The sequence below is a fragment of the Sander vitreus genome, chromosome 19 (genome assembly GCF_031162955.1).
Source record: "Sander vitreus isolate 19-12246 chromosome 19, sanVit1, whole genome shotgun sequence".
NCBI lineage: Eukaryota > Metazoa > Chordata > Actinopteri > Perciformes > Percidae > Sander > Sander vitreus.
The window spans coordinates 3,467,254-3,480,871 of NC_135873.1; the positions used below are offsets into that span (position 1 = coordinate 3,467,254).

The window sequence follows — 13,618 nt, forward strand, 5'->3', positions numbered from 1 at the left end:
GTGGTGGAAGAGGGGTGTTGCACCTCGGCATTATCTCTGACGTGTCAGGTGGTTCAGTCAGAAGAGACCATAACACCTTCTTTTATGTTTTCTTCTTTGTTCTTCCTCAAGGCATTGCCTTGTTCTTTTGTTTTATTCTCTTTCATGTCGACTCGCCAGAGTCCCTGTTTGTTGTAATTCCTGCATTGTACCTTTTTGTGTTGTTTCCCTTCGCTCCTCGCCACTGTCACAGCTCTGTTTCTTTTTCCTATCTCGCTTCGCTAATGATCCATGCCATTGGGCTATCTGTCATGGTTTCCACCATCAATCCTTCCCCTTCTTCCGCTTTCTCTCTCTCTGGAACATTGTGACAATATGAGATTTGCTCTCCCGCAGGGTACAAACGCACATTTATTCTAAGAAAGAAGCATGCACTGTGGGAGCACCAGAAGCTCTATTTATGTCATTACAAGCTGGGATATCTCATGGACACACAAACACACGCAAACATGCGATTGGGAAATCAGATAGTGATGGAGCATTGCATTAGATTTGAACACTGGTTTCGGAGGTGCTTCTAACCCTGTATTACTCTGTCTGTTCAGACAGCCAAGGCCATTACTGCAACAACAGACTGCCAGAGAAAGTGACACAGAAAAAGACGAAGAGGACAGAGAGAAAACCAGAAAGATAGATGAGGGAATGAGAGGTGTAAACAGAAATAATGCAGCTGAAAGAGAAACTGAAAGAGAGAGAGAAGTAAATATATGTAAAGAAGACAAATTACAAAGGTGCAGTGATCAACAAAGATGTTTAGATCATCAGTGATCTAAACATGGGGGGAGATTGTAAAAGAGGGAAGAAAGAAGTGAAAAAAACCTAACCTCTAACTGCACCAACAGCAAGGCCACTGATTCAAGATAATTGGTCCTCATAGTTACTGTAGGATAACATGCTCAATTAGTCAACTAACTAACCACTGTGCAAGATACAGTAATGCAGGAGATGCTAGCAACACCGCTTACAAGCTAAGACCAAAAACAAAAACAAAATAAATATATATAAGCATGTTTTTTAATCGCTAGCTTAACCAAATATTACAAACTGCTGTCGGTGTTAAATTAATAGATAGTAAACAAAAGTACAAATTTGACAAACTTGAGATTTGATATCCTAGCAACTTTACAAGCTTATGCTCAACACACTCACTCGCTTCATTTAGCTTGAAAATGCACCCTAACTGAAAAACTGTAGTGTTAAGATAAGACTACTTAGAATTAGGTCATTAGGTTGTGTCGCAGCGAGCATAGGAAAGAGCTTGGTTATTTATAGCGTACTTAATTAGCATTGTGTTTATGAGGAAGTGAAAATGTGCAACATGCATGCGTGCTTGTATTAAGGCCAAACCCAGTGATGCATTGAAATATTTTTTTGTAGAATAACGTTAACTAAGGCCCCATTTACTCCTGTCATTTCATGTGTCTTGTATCCAGATAGAACCCAGATGAGGTGGAAGCGTGATACCATTATCACATTGTGTTTTTTGCTTTGTCACTTACACACACACACACACACACACACACACACACACAGGCACACACACACACAGGCACACACAGGCACACACACACACAGGCACACACACACAGGCACACTTTTAGTTTCTGCCCTCCATTTAAAAAGTTTACACACTTCATCTTGCTGTTGGCTTGTTGGTAGTTGTCATGCAGGTGGCAAACCTCCCGTCTGAGTCTTGGAATTTTTTCCTACAGGGCAGATTTCCCAGATCATACACCGATCCGGAGACCCTGCCAAGTTACTGCTTAGCCAACTGCCCTGGGTCAACCTCGTTGAGAACTCTGGTTGATTGCGCTAGATAAACAACATACCTGTGTTGTGAAAAGCAGGGAGTCTTTTGTCATTGCCTGTCCTGTCTTTTTTATTACAGCGCAATTTAGCAGTTTGCTCCTGATTTGGAGATAACAAAGACAATATCCGCTCCACCTCTCTCCTACTTTCCTTTTAATCACTTCTTTGTCATTTCATTCTGTGGTCGTAAAATAGTGTTACATGTCAATACATGTCTCACCCTTGTACTCCTTGACATTGAGAGCTCTCTATGTTTATGATATAGGAATGTTGCCCTATTTTGCTGCTACATTCAATGTAAAACAAAACAACCAGAACCAGTCACAAGTTTACACAAGATATATTTGGAGACGTTATTGTACTCAGTCTGAACATTAAAACCAAATGGCAACGCTTATGATTGCAATCACACCATTACAGTACTATTTCAACATCGTTGATACAGGTTGACACAGTTTACCTTTGCCCACAGTTTGTAGTTGCAGTGCCAGTTGTTTAATTTCAGATGACGTAAATAAAACCGGGGAACTGGGTGATAATTAGATGACCTTACTCACTGTGATTGCTCATTACAGCATGCAGGTATTTGTCCTGAAGGCTTTTGCAAAAGAGCAGCATGATTAGTCATTTCATGTAAGTCATCCTGATAATATGGGACACATTTTTAGAAATATATTGAAAATGTTTATTATTTTCTCTTAAATGGTTATTCTAGCACAGGTTATTGTATCATTTTCTTAATCGTGTTTTTTTTCTTTTTTTCTTTTTTTTTTTAAGAAATGTTTTAAGCAACCATATTCCTGTTTTAAGGAACTATAGGATGGCACTAATTCAAACATTCCCAACTAAATCACTCCGCTTTCATGCTGTATGTGAAAACCCCAGGGAGAGTTGACATTCTGTAATGAAAGTATTATAGACACACAGCGGTAACACACACATGGGCGTGTGTGCGTGCGTGCTAGTATGTGTATGTGCCTGCGCCGGCACCTAGGCCTGGGTATCCTCTTGTTCGAGAAATGAGGATCTCCATGGTGACCCTCTGATGTCCTAGCTCAAATTGATTACCCATGATGCATTCTATCCTCTCAGGGCATGTACTCATGAATGGAGAGAGAGAAAGAATGAGTGCATGATGAGCAGAGACGCAGACAAACCTGATATCCATGGTATCAAATCAAATCAAATCATGCGCTTGCCGTGTTAACAATTCTCATGCAGACACGGATGGCTGCACATCCTACTTACTGCATCACACCATCACTGTTGCTCCTATAATCGCAGTACAGAACAATACCTCTTATGTTTTTGCTGTATTTACTCTCTTATCGACACACACATACTGCACGGACACCAAGCCAACCGTAGCTTCCTCCTTTTCTTATTTAACAGATAAATTAATAACATATACATTCGGTAAATGACTGGCAGGGGTTTGAAACTGCACACAAACACAGGTATAGTCCTTTCAGTAAACATTTCTGAGTGTCTCCTATCTTGACAGATTCAGTGAGAACCTCTCTGCTCATCTCTGCAAAGACAAAAATGAGCCATCCTAGTGACACTATCCAAACTCCAGGAAGAACAGCTGTCACTTTAGTTATTCACAGGATCTGGATGCACTAATGTCTGTTTTTTTTTCCCTCCTCCAATCTCGCCCCCTTTTTTTGTCCTTTCTCTGTCTCACTACAGAAAAGTGTGAAGGAGGGAATCCTGTTAAAGCAGACCAGTTCTTTCCAAAGATGGAAGAGGAGATACTTCAAACTCAGAGGCAGGACCCTCTACTATGCCAAGGACTGCAAGGTACAATAATGTGTGATACTTCTTACAGCAGCACAAAATGTTTATGGCATTTGTAAGCATTTAAATACAATTCAGTAAACCGTGAAACCAAAATCAAAAGTTAGAAACAGTCATGAGATTACGCATCAAAGAAGGATTTACATGTGATTTATGTGATTGACAGGTGTGAGGGGAAAGACAATGTGTGATTGTTTGTACAGTACCTGAATATGCTACAAGAAAAGCAGATGAAGCTGATTTTTGCATTTTTTTGTTTTTCCTCCCATCAGTCTTTGATTTTTGATGAAGTGGACCTATCAGACGCCAGTGTGGCCGAGACCAGCACCAAGAACATCAACAACAGCTTCACGGTAAGCAACAAGACTGGTCTCAAAAATGTGGCGTAAAGTATTAAAAAACTGTACAGTTGGCTTAGATTTTAATGGCAAGTTACGACAAGAGTTTGGTCCAGACTGAAAAACCTTGACAACTATTGGATAGATTGCCATGCTATTTGGTACAGATGGTCATGTTTCTTTAAAGGCACAAAGAGTAGGATTTTCCCAAAAACATTTTTTGACTCAAACTAAATAGTCCCTCTCAATCATCACGTATGTACGGAGTCTCTAAAGGGACATGGGAATTTTTTTTTCTGGTGTGCACAAGAAACCAATCTGAGTAGTAGTCAGAATGGCCGCCGAGGAGAAGGTATTCATCTTCCTTAAAACGCAACGAAATGTACCTGATAGTGTCATCAACAAACTTAAAGATGATAAGGCAACTGTTAACTGCTGTGAATGTGAAATATTAACTTTAGCCACATAACGTTAGCCTTAGATCGGTTTCTTGTGAGCACAAGATTAGGGTGACCAGACGTCCCTGTTTGACCGGGACAGTCCCGATTTTGAATTGCGTGTCCCGAGTCACGACAAAAGCCTGTCGGGACGCTAAAATGTCCCGGTTTACACCAACCACTATGACATTGTCCCGGTTGTCAGCGATTACATAGCCGACATGGTCTTATTATAGCCCAGTCATTAACTAAACCCATGTAGAAAGACTAATTAAGCTGTCAGCCAGTCGTAGCGGTCTGCATAATCTGTGCAGCCAGCGTTACAATGTAGGCTATATTTGTAAACATTGTTGCAATGCCTCTTCTTATTTTTCTTATTTTAACCAGTCACTCCAGGTCCGCTGGAAAGTCAGCGGATGAGCGCTGGGTGGAAATGGGGACATTCTAAAACGTGAAAAAGCTTAACATGGTTTAATGTACCTAAACGATCAGTGATTACCAAATTTCTCATTTGATCATTGATCATTGTTTAGGTACGTTAAACCACGTTATGCTTTTTCCTTAATGAAGCAGAAACGCTTAATGTCAGATAACGTCCATAATAATTGGACTTTGGGTTAGATTTCTTTGACAGTTTTCAGTGGTTATGAGGAGCAATATGAGAGAGAAATATGGTGATCATTGATCGTTGTTTAGGTACATTAAACCACATTAAGCTTTTTCATGGTAGGACTTATAAAGCCCATGAGAACCATGGAGAGTAAACCCACAGCCACTCGGATGCCCTGCTGAAAATGTGAAGCAGAAACGCTTAATGTTAGATAACGTCCATAATAATTGGACTTTGGGTTCTATTTTTTGACAGTTTTCAGTGGTTATGAGGAGCAATATGAAAGAGAAATTTGGTAATCATTGATCATTGTTTAGGTACATTAAACCACGTTAAGCTTTTTCCTCGCCATAAGCGCCATGCAATGAAGAAGAAAACCTTAATGTGAGATAACTTCTATAATCGTTTTTCAGTTTAGTTTTTTTGACAGGCTCAAGTGTTCATGAGACGATATGGCCATGAGAAATTTGCTGATCACTGATCGTTGTTTAGGTACATTAAACCACATTAAGCTTTTTCACGTTAAGCGTTTTGGAATGTCCCGTGGAAATGTATTTCAAAAGCAGGGAGATTCCGTTCAAAAATGTAGGTCTCCTTTGTCAGTTCGCCATGTGTCTACCGGGCACAAATGCTCCCGTTGAGCGGATCTTTTCGCTCATGAACAACACATGGACTGACGAGAGGAACCGCATGACCATTCCCACCTTAAAGGGGCTTCTCGTCACATGGGCCAATTTTGCTGACACCTGTGCGCAATTTCACAGTAGGCTTTCAGCCAACACATTGATTCTTGAGCAAATTCACTCTAACAAATATACGGAATTAATGTTTCCAATAGGGAAGCTATCTGCTCTATCAAATGAGATTACATTTCTGTGTGTGTGTGTGTGTGTGTGTGTGTGTGTGTGTGTGTGTGTGTGTGTGTGTGTGTGTGTTGTTGTTGGTTAGAATAACACTGGTAACACTTTACGGTAAGGGTACATGAATGATCATGAACTCATGCATGAATTAATTGATGTAGGCTATGTATTATTATGCATTATGTAAATAATGATTAATGTGTTACTGCATTCCTTAATATCCCATGAATCATCAGGAATTGATGTGTTTATAGTCTCTCATACTCATACATGAACAACACAACTAAAGCATTAGGTACGTGGGCACATCATTAGGAATTATGATTATTTATTTTTCTGCAAAAAAATGTGTTCATCACTATGCAATTTGAACACAACTTGTGCATAATGATGTACCCACCTTACCTAATGCTTTAGTTGATGTGTTGTTCATGCATGAGATCACGAATGAGAGGTTATGAACTTAATTCCTGATGATTAAAGTAATGCACAAATCATGAATTAATTCATGCATGAATTCATAATTCATGTACCCTTACCGTAAAGTGTTGCTGTAACTTTAGTTCAAGCCTGTGGCAGCAGTTCCAAATAATTTAAGTGCCATGCAGTGAAAAATACCTTTTCACACAGTTTTTCACAAGTTCAGTGGGTTCATTTTCGAAAAGAATGCTTTAATTCTGAAAAATAAAGTTAGTCCCACATGAAACTCACTCAATGTATTTTAATAGTATTTCTTAGATAGGCTACATACCAAGAAAATGTATGTGAGCAGTAGGCCTATGTGTGCTGTTGGCAAATTTGTGTCTAATCTGTCTGTGTCTATGTCTGACCTGGGCTGGCACATGTTCACGTTAAAAAGCGCGTGCGTGCACGAGCACTACGGTCACGCGCAAAGTGTCTCGGTTTTAGTTCCGGGAAATCTGGTCACCCTACACAAGATACTTTTGCCTGCGCACCAGAAAAAAAAAAGTAATTTGTCACTTTGTGTTTAGCGCTAATTATCTAATGTTAGCATACCTGCTCAACATCAGCATTTTAGCATTGTCATTGTGAGAATGTTAGCATGCTGACGATATCATTTAGCTTCACAGAGCTGCTATAGCATGGCTGTAGAATCCCAATAATGTGATGTGATGTTGACAAATGAATACATTAGGTGCATAGATTTGGCTGCAGATGAGATATATAAATAAAATATTTCACTTCTAAGCTCAGACTTTCATTCTTGCGCTTTTCCATTTTGTTTTCTTAGCTGATCACGCCATTTCGCAAACTAATGTTATGTGCCGAGAGCAGGAAGGAAATGGAGGACTGGATCGGCGCTCTTAAATCTGTCCAGAAATGGGAAACCTATGAGGTTAGTGTTTTTTCATCTCTCCAGCAGTCTCTTCATGTTCTAATATTGTTATTTATTCAGAAGGCTGAAATTAGAAATTGTTATTTATTCTGCAGGCTGACATCAGAATATTAAATATGTGCCAAGTTGATGATCCTTTGATAAGAAGCTAGTGTTTAATCTATTTTAATGAGAACAGGCTTCACACATCACTTCTTAATTCTTCTCCCATCTGTTCTTTTCTCAAAGTATCCTTTATTTTATTTATATATATATATATATATATATATATATATATATATATATATATATATATATATATATATATATATATATATATATATCATATAAAGAGAGCTAAAGACTGTAAGCTGCCATTCTAGCTAAGCTGAAATTCTCTCAGGTTTTGGGCTTTTATTGTTCCTCACTTTCATTTAAGGTTTTTAATTTATGTCATTGTCATATACCTCCATTTATTCTACTTGATGTGGTGTTCCTCCCTATTCTGCAAGTTTGTGAGGGTGCAGATCAAAACGTGGATAGCATCTCCAAATGAATTCTTATTTCTGATTGGACATTTTGATATCTCTAGAGCTGTGAACACTTTATGGAAAGAAAGACGATAGAACGTGGATTATTTTGTATTGGAAGTTTGGTTTAACACCACTGATGTCACAGTCTTGAAGTGGAGTTGTATGAGGTACTTATACATATTTAGTGTGTTACCCACAGTAGATGGTGGCCGGCACGCCCCCAGTTTGAAAAAGGCAGGTAAGTGTACCAATACGGAAGCTAAGCAATGTACTGCTGTGGACGGGGGCAGCAGCTAAACGTACAGTATTTTAGCTGCTGCTACAAGGGCTGTCTGATAGCAAGGTAAAGCAGTAAAATATTCTAAATATACCTCTTTTGCTCAGGCCAGTCAGCCGTAGCATTAATATCGTCAATCCTTGTTTTAATCCCGGGGCCACAAAGTTTAATATGTACATCTGATGTCAGTTTCTTATCCATGCATCCATGCTTAATCTGGCTGTGCAGTTCAGCATGAAATTTAAAAAGTCATTGTCCCATCCTGTAATATCTCTCTTTCCCCAGGCTAGATTTTCTCATGTAGCACTCCGATGATTTCTGTGTTTCCACCTCTGAAAGCCCAGCCAGTTTAACATGGAATGCTGATGTAGTTGTCTTCTCCTTCCATATTCACCCCCCCACCCCCCCCCCCAGGCCAGCCAGTTCAACATGGAGCATTTCTCTGGGATGCACAACTGGTACGCCTGCTCGCACGCCAGGCCGACCTTCTGCAACGTCTGCAGGGAGGCTCTGCCAGGCGTCACCTCCCACGGTCTGTCCTGTGAAGGTACATAAGCAAACACATACACACAAATACCCACAATTAAAGACGCACCAAGGGCCAATACCAATAGTTTTGACCTAACCACATATTATGACAAATATCTATTTGTTCTCCCACGTAAATGTCTGGGATTTTTTGTGTCCTCTTAACTGACCGTCATTATAGAAAAGCATATAGAGCAGCTGACTGAAAGTACAGAAGTAGGTTTATTTCTCCTTATTGCAGGGCGAGGCAGGTTTCATCACGGGTTTGATACACTGACACCTTGGTTACATTCCTCACCTCTCTCATATCAGCAGTAAAACACACACATGCAGGGTTTTTAGGTCAGTTGTCAGTACACATTATTGATAAATTTCGGAGCAAAATCTTGATGTTGTCTGTTATGAATTATAATGCTCTACTAGGGCTGAACGATTTGGGGGAAAAAAATGTAGTTGCGATTTTTCTGCCAAATATTGCGATTACAATTCGATTTGCGATTTTAAAAAAAAAATAAAAAGTTTAGCTTAAGTTTAATATTCAGTGTGTAACAGATAAAACATGTCATGGAGCATTATAACATGAGACACCATCAAAACGGCTCTATATTCTTATGCAAGGATGAGCACATGGATATAAATTGCCAGCAATAAGTGTTTTTCTTTTAATAAGCATGGAACATTGGCCAGTCAAACACAGAACATTTAACACAAAAGCTAAAGTTATAATAATAAAAACAATTCCAATAAAACAATAATCCTACTTTCCTCTACACTGACATTTCTGATATTCCTCAGTTCAATAGCAGCATCGACATATTGCACCTTCTACGATCATGTTAAATAAAGTTACAAAAAATAAATGAAAATTCCACTGAAAATACGACATTTCTGTAAACAATCTGTGATATGTAACATTATTCCAGCATTTAGATTATGAAAAGAACAGTAAATATAATAATAAAAAGAGAAATAAAAAATGTTAAATCAAATGTTAACCAAACATTTAAATAAATTTTGCACATTTGATTAATCGCAGCCATCACGATTAGCTAATCGCATTCTTTCAAATCGCGATGTCGATTTGAAAACGATTCATCGTTCAGCCCTATGCTCTACCAATTAATTTGTTCTTGATTTGTCATGTCATTTTACTTAATTCCTATAGATCGGAACAAAATAATTGGAATGAACAAAAATATAGACAACCATTTATAAATAACATCAACATCAAAATGTTATCTTGATTCATGTGAACGTTATTGGTACCAAACCAGAAGTTTTAATGACAGCAAAGCTTAAACGGTGAATAATTGATCCATCGTTCATCCAAATTTTTTTTCGAAATTGTCCAACAACTTCTGATTCAGAATAAATAGTAGACATTTGGTGGTTAGATTTATCACAGCACAGAACCACAAGTGCAAACTTATTGGCCCTTGTCTATCTTTAAGTTGCAAAAAATGCTAAATTACAGTGTGAAAAAAGGGTATAACTTGCCCAGCGCTTCATGTTCATATGCTTTTTGGAATTTAATTGCCAAGGGAATTTATTTGAGTTTGTTTAACATGACATTTATTGATTTTTCCTCCACAGTTTGTAAGTTCAAGGCTCATAAACGCTGTGCAGTTCGCTCCACCAACAACTGCAAATGGACCACACTGGCGTCAATAGGAAATGACATCATTGAGGATGAGGAAGGGGTGAGACAAAACATGTCAACAAAAACAATGTTGTGACTATAGAAAGCTTCAGTTTAATTGACTATGAGTTTAGATTGTGTGCCAAAGCTAAAACATGATCACTTAAAAGACTGAATATAACTGTTAGTATACAGTACGTTACCCAGGATGGAAAAGCATGCAAATTATAATACACAACTTTTTGGATTTCCATAGATCTTTGCATGCAAATAGCAAAAAATATATGCCCGATTTATCATGACTTCAAGTCAAATGAGCTTTGTCTCAGGGCAGTTGATGCCTCAAGTTCTCAGTATTTTTGCATATTTCCCCAGGTGTTTATGTCCCACCAGTGGCTGGAAGGCAATCTGCCGGTCAGTGCCAAATGTGTGGTGTGTGACAAGAACTGTGGCAGCGTGCGGCGGCTGCAGGACTGGCGCTGCCTCTGGTGCAAAGCCATCGTAAGTGCGATTAAATCGTGGATCCATCCTGTCAGAAAACTGTCTTGTCAAATCAGTGTTAGTGTTTATTTAGGACATCACTACTAGCTGAGAGTTATTTTCAGTTGATCTTACCCTAGACAGTTTTTACATGAATTTTAAATCAAACAGTAATGCTATAAATTGACTGATGTCCATGGTACTAGAGTCTGTGCCAGTAGAATTGGTCTTAATTAATTACTTTTCTGGTGGGAAGACACGCCATGTGTGAAGTAGGCAAAAGTTTTGATCTACATGTCCCAAATATTGACTTCTAGTGAATCTCTAACTGCCAAAGCAACTATCAAAGATAATACAGGAAGGGTTGTGATACTACCTTCAAAACAAAAGTGCAACATTTGTCAGTGGAAAACATGAAATATTGGAAAAGAAAATGTTTTCATTTACTGCAGTTTCCAATATACACAGTATATTGTTTTTTGATTTAAAACTGTATGAAGTAGAAGTTGGAATATCTCATTATTATTAATACATAAGATAACATTTTCTTCCGTTTGTTCTCCAAACAATCTGACATGTTGATATATGCACAGGAAATTGTGACTTTCAGTGCAGTCAGAGTGAGATGTGCTCCCAAGCTTTTTTTATTGTTCTTAACTCGCTCTCCAAAGTCACACAACACAAACCAACTAATTGATCTAGGCAGCGGTAAATCAGCAACTCTCGTGTTTTGCGAGGTAAAATTACTGGGGCCGTGCAATTGCCATCTACTGTAGGTAATACACTGACTGTGGTTAAGTTTTAAGATGGCAGCCAGATCCCCAAGGTGAAGAGGAGGAGGACAGGTTAGAAATGAGGAATGAAACAGGGCGGATGAATTTCTGTCAGCTTCGGGGTATCTCAGTCTGACCCGATGCTCTGACCGCCTCCTGCAACATCAAGAGAAAAATGTTCCTGTGCAAAAGACAAACCAAAGCACTACGCTGCTGTAGTTCATATAATGAAAGGCAAAATAAAGCTACATTTTATGGACTGAGCAACCTTCACTTTAGTATGCGTTAACAAGACAGCATTCATTTCAAAATCCACCAGAACAGTTCAGTAGAATTGTCCTTTAAGACACAAACAGTCATGGAGATGTAACCTTACTCTGTCTTGCAGTTCCGCTTGGCAAAGGCTGAATTGCTTTTGAGTGGTAAGAGCAAGTGTTTAGAGCAAATGAACACACATTAATAAGTCTGATCTTCAGCACACGCACACAGAAACACATGCACAAATGAATCAGAGTGGTATTTGTAAAGGTTACAGAACTGACCTATGGTGGTTTTCAGAGGGATGTAATGACCTTTCTGCTTCTACTGAAATATAGAATTACTATGGTGACCACTGACTTTGTGTGTGTGTGTGTGTGTGTGTGTGTGTGTGTGTGTGTGTGTGTGTGTAGGTCCACAACAGCTGTAAAGAACAAATGGGTAAGGTGTGTCCCTTGGGTCAATATCGAGTGTCAATCATCCCTCCCACTGCACTTAACAGCATCGACTCAGATGGTATGACACCTCTCACACACACACACACACACACACACACACACACACACACACACACACACACACAGGCTCTTTTGTTCATAGTACTGCATATACAGTAGGTTCAAAGATCAGGAATGTCACCTTTCACCTCCAGTGGTCTAAATCCTTTGGATGCAGAGGGCGTGACATTGCAAATTACCCTTTGATTTTTTTTTCTACTGTCGGCAACTGTATAGCAAATACAAAAAAAATTAACATTTTAAATTCTATCATGCTTGGACAAACCTTTCTAGTAGAAATTTGAAGAAAAGACGAATATTTGCAACACAACAGCCAAAGAATTACATCAAATTACACAAAAAGGTATCTGTCATTAGAAATGGACAATTCTGACACAATCCCAGTTCTCCAGGATCCATAAAATACAGCTTTCTCAACATGAACCGTGTGTGATTGCCAACATTTGGACTTGAATTTGAAAGCTAGATAGTTTTCTAGTTTTTCAAAACCTGTTAATTGATTTCCTTTCAGGCTTCTGGAAGGCCACCTCAGCGTCGTGCTCCAGTCCTCTCCTGGTCCTGGTCAACTCCAAAAGCGGAGACAACCAGGGAGTGAAGTTCCTCCGTAAATTCAAGCAGCTCCTCAACCCAGCTCAAGTCTTTGACCTGATGAATGGAGGACCAGAGCTCGGGTACTTACGAAATTATAGTACATCAATTATTAATGAAATAATAAGCTTAAATGTAGCAGAAAAGTCTTACATTTTACTTGTTAACAGCCCTTTTTTCTACTAGTTGATTGCTTCACTAGTGGGAGTTTCTAGTTTGTCACGACTGGTTCAATGCATGTACTGATGCTGTACTGTTGCTGCCTTTTCATGACATCTACCTCTTAACATTTTGTGCTTTTTGCTTCCTCCTCTTCCTCTCCTCATCCTCCCATCCCATCCCACTTTCTCCTCCTCCCGCAGCCTGCGCCTTTTCCAGAAGTTTGTGACATTTCGTATCCTGGTGTGCGGAGGAGATGGCAGCGTGGGCTGGGTGCTCTCAGAGCTGGATAAACTCAACCTCCATAAACAGGTGAGAGCGACGAGGAGGAGGAGGAGGAGGAGGAAGGATGATGATATAACATTGAAGGTAACTGTGGAGAATGCTGTTGGGCAAGACGAAGTGGAAAGCTACCTCTTGTGCTCATGTTGCAAATGATAAAAAACCTAATGGTGTTCCTAAACCTAAAGTATTTTCCAGTTTTTGGAAAATACTTTGCATAGAGGAACTGTTGGCATCCCGCAAAGATGTTTTAGCCAGCCACCAAAGGAAAATCAACAGTGCCAAAATGATAAGCATTGAGAATAAAAATAGCGATTCAAATCCTCTCTAAATGTGTTTAAGAGCAATTTACCA

At 39.1% G+C, this 13,618-nt stretch overlaps 1 protein-coding gene across 4 annotated transcripts in view; it reads left to right on the forward strand.

Annotated features, from left to right (window-relative positions):
• The window catches only part of LOC144534514 (diacylglycerol kinase delta), an 84,671-nt gene that overhangs the window by 46,732 nt on the left and 24,321 nt on the right, over nucleotides 1-13,618 (forward strand). For all 4 annotated transcript variants that reach the window (XM_078276491.1, XM_078276488.1, XM_078276489.1 and 1 more), the window contains 9 exons: nucleotides 3,541-3,651; nucleotides 3,921-4,001; nucleotides 7,146-7,250; nucleotides 8,454-8,586; nucleotides 10,161-10,267; nucleotides 10,582-10,707; nucleotides 12,131-12,233; nucleotides 12,747-12,906; nucleotides 13,186-13,294. In XM_078276491.1, the coding sequence (XP_078132617.1) occupies nucleotides 3,541-3,651; nucleotides 3,921-4,001; nucleotides 7,146-7,250; nucleotides 8,454-8,586; nucleotides 10,161-10,267; nucleotides 10,582-10,707; nucleotides 12,131-12,233; nucleotides 12,747-12,906; nucleotides 13,186-13,294 (1,035 nt within the window). The remainder of the gene's footprint in view (nucleotides 1-3,540; nucleotides 3,652-3,920; nucleotides 4,002-7,145; nucleotides 7,251-8,453; nucleotides 8,587-10,160; nucleotides 10,268-10,581; nucleotides 10,708-12,130; nucleotides 12,234-12,746; nucleotides 12,907-13,185; nucleotides 13,295-13,618) is intronic.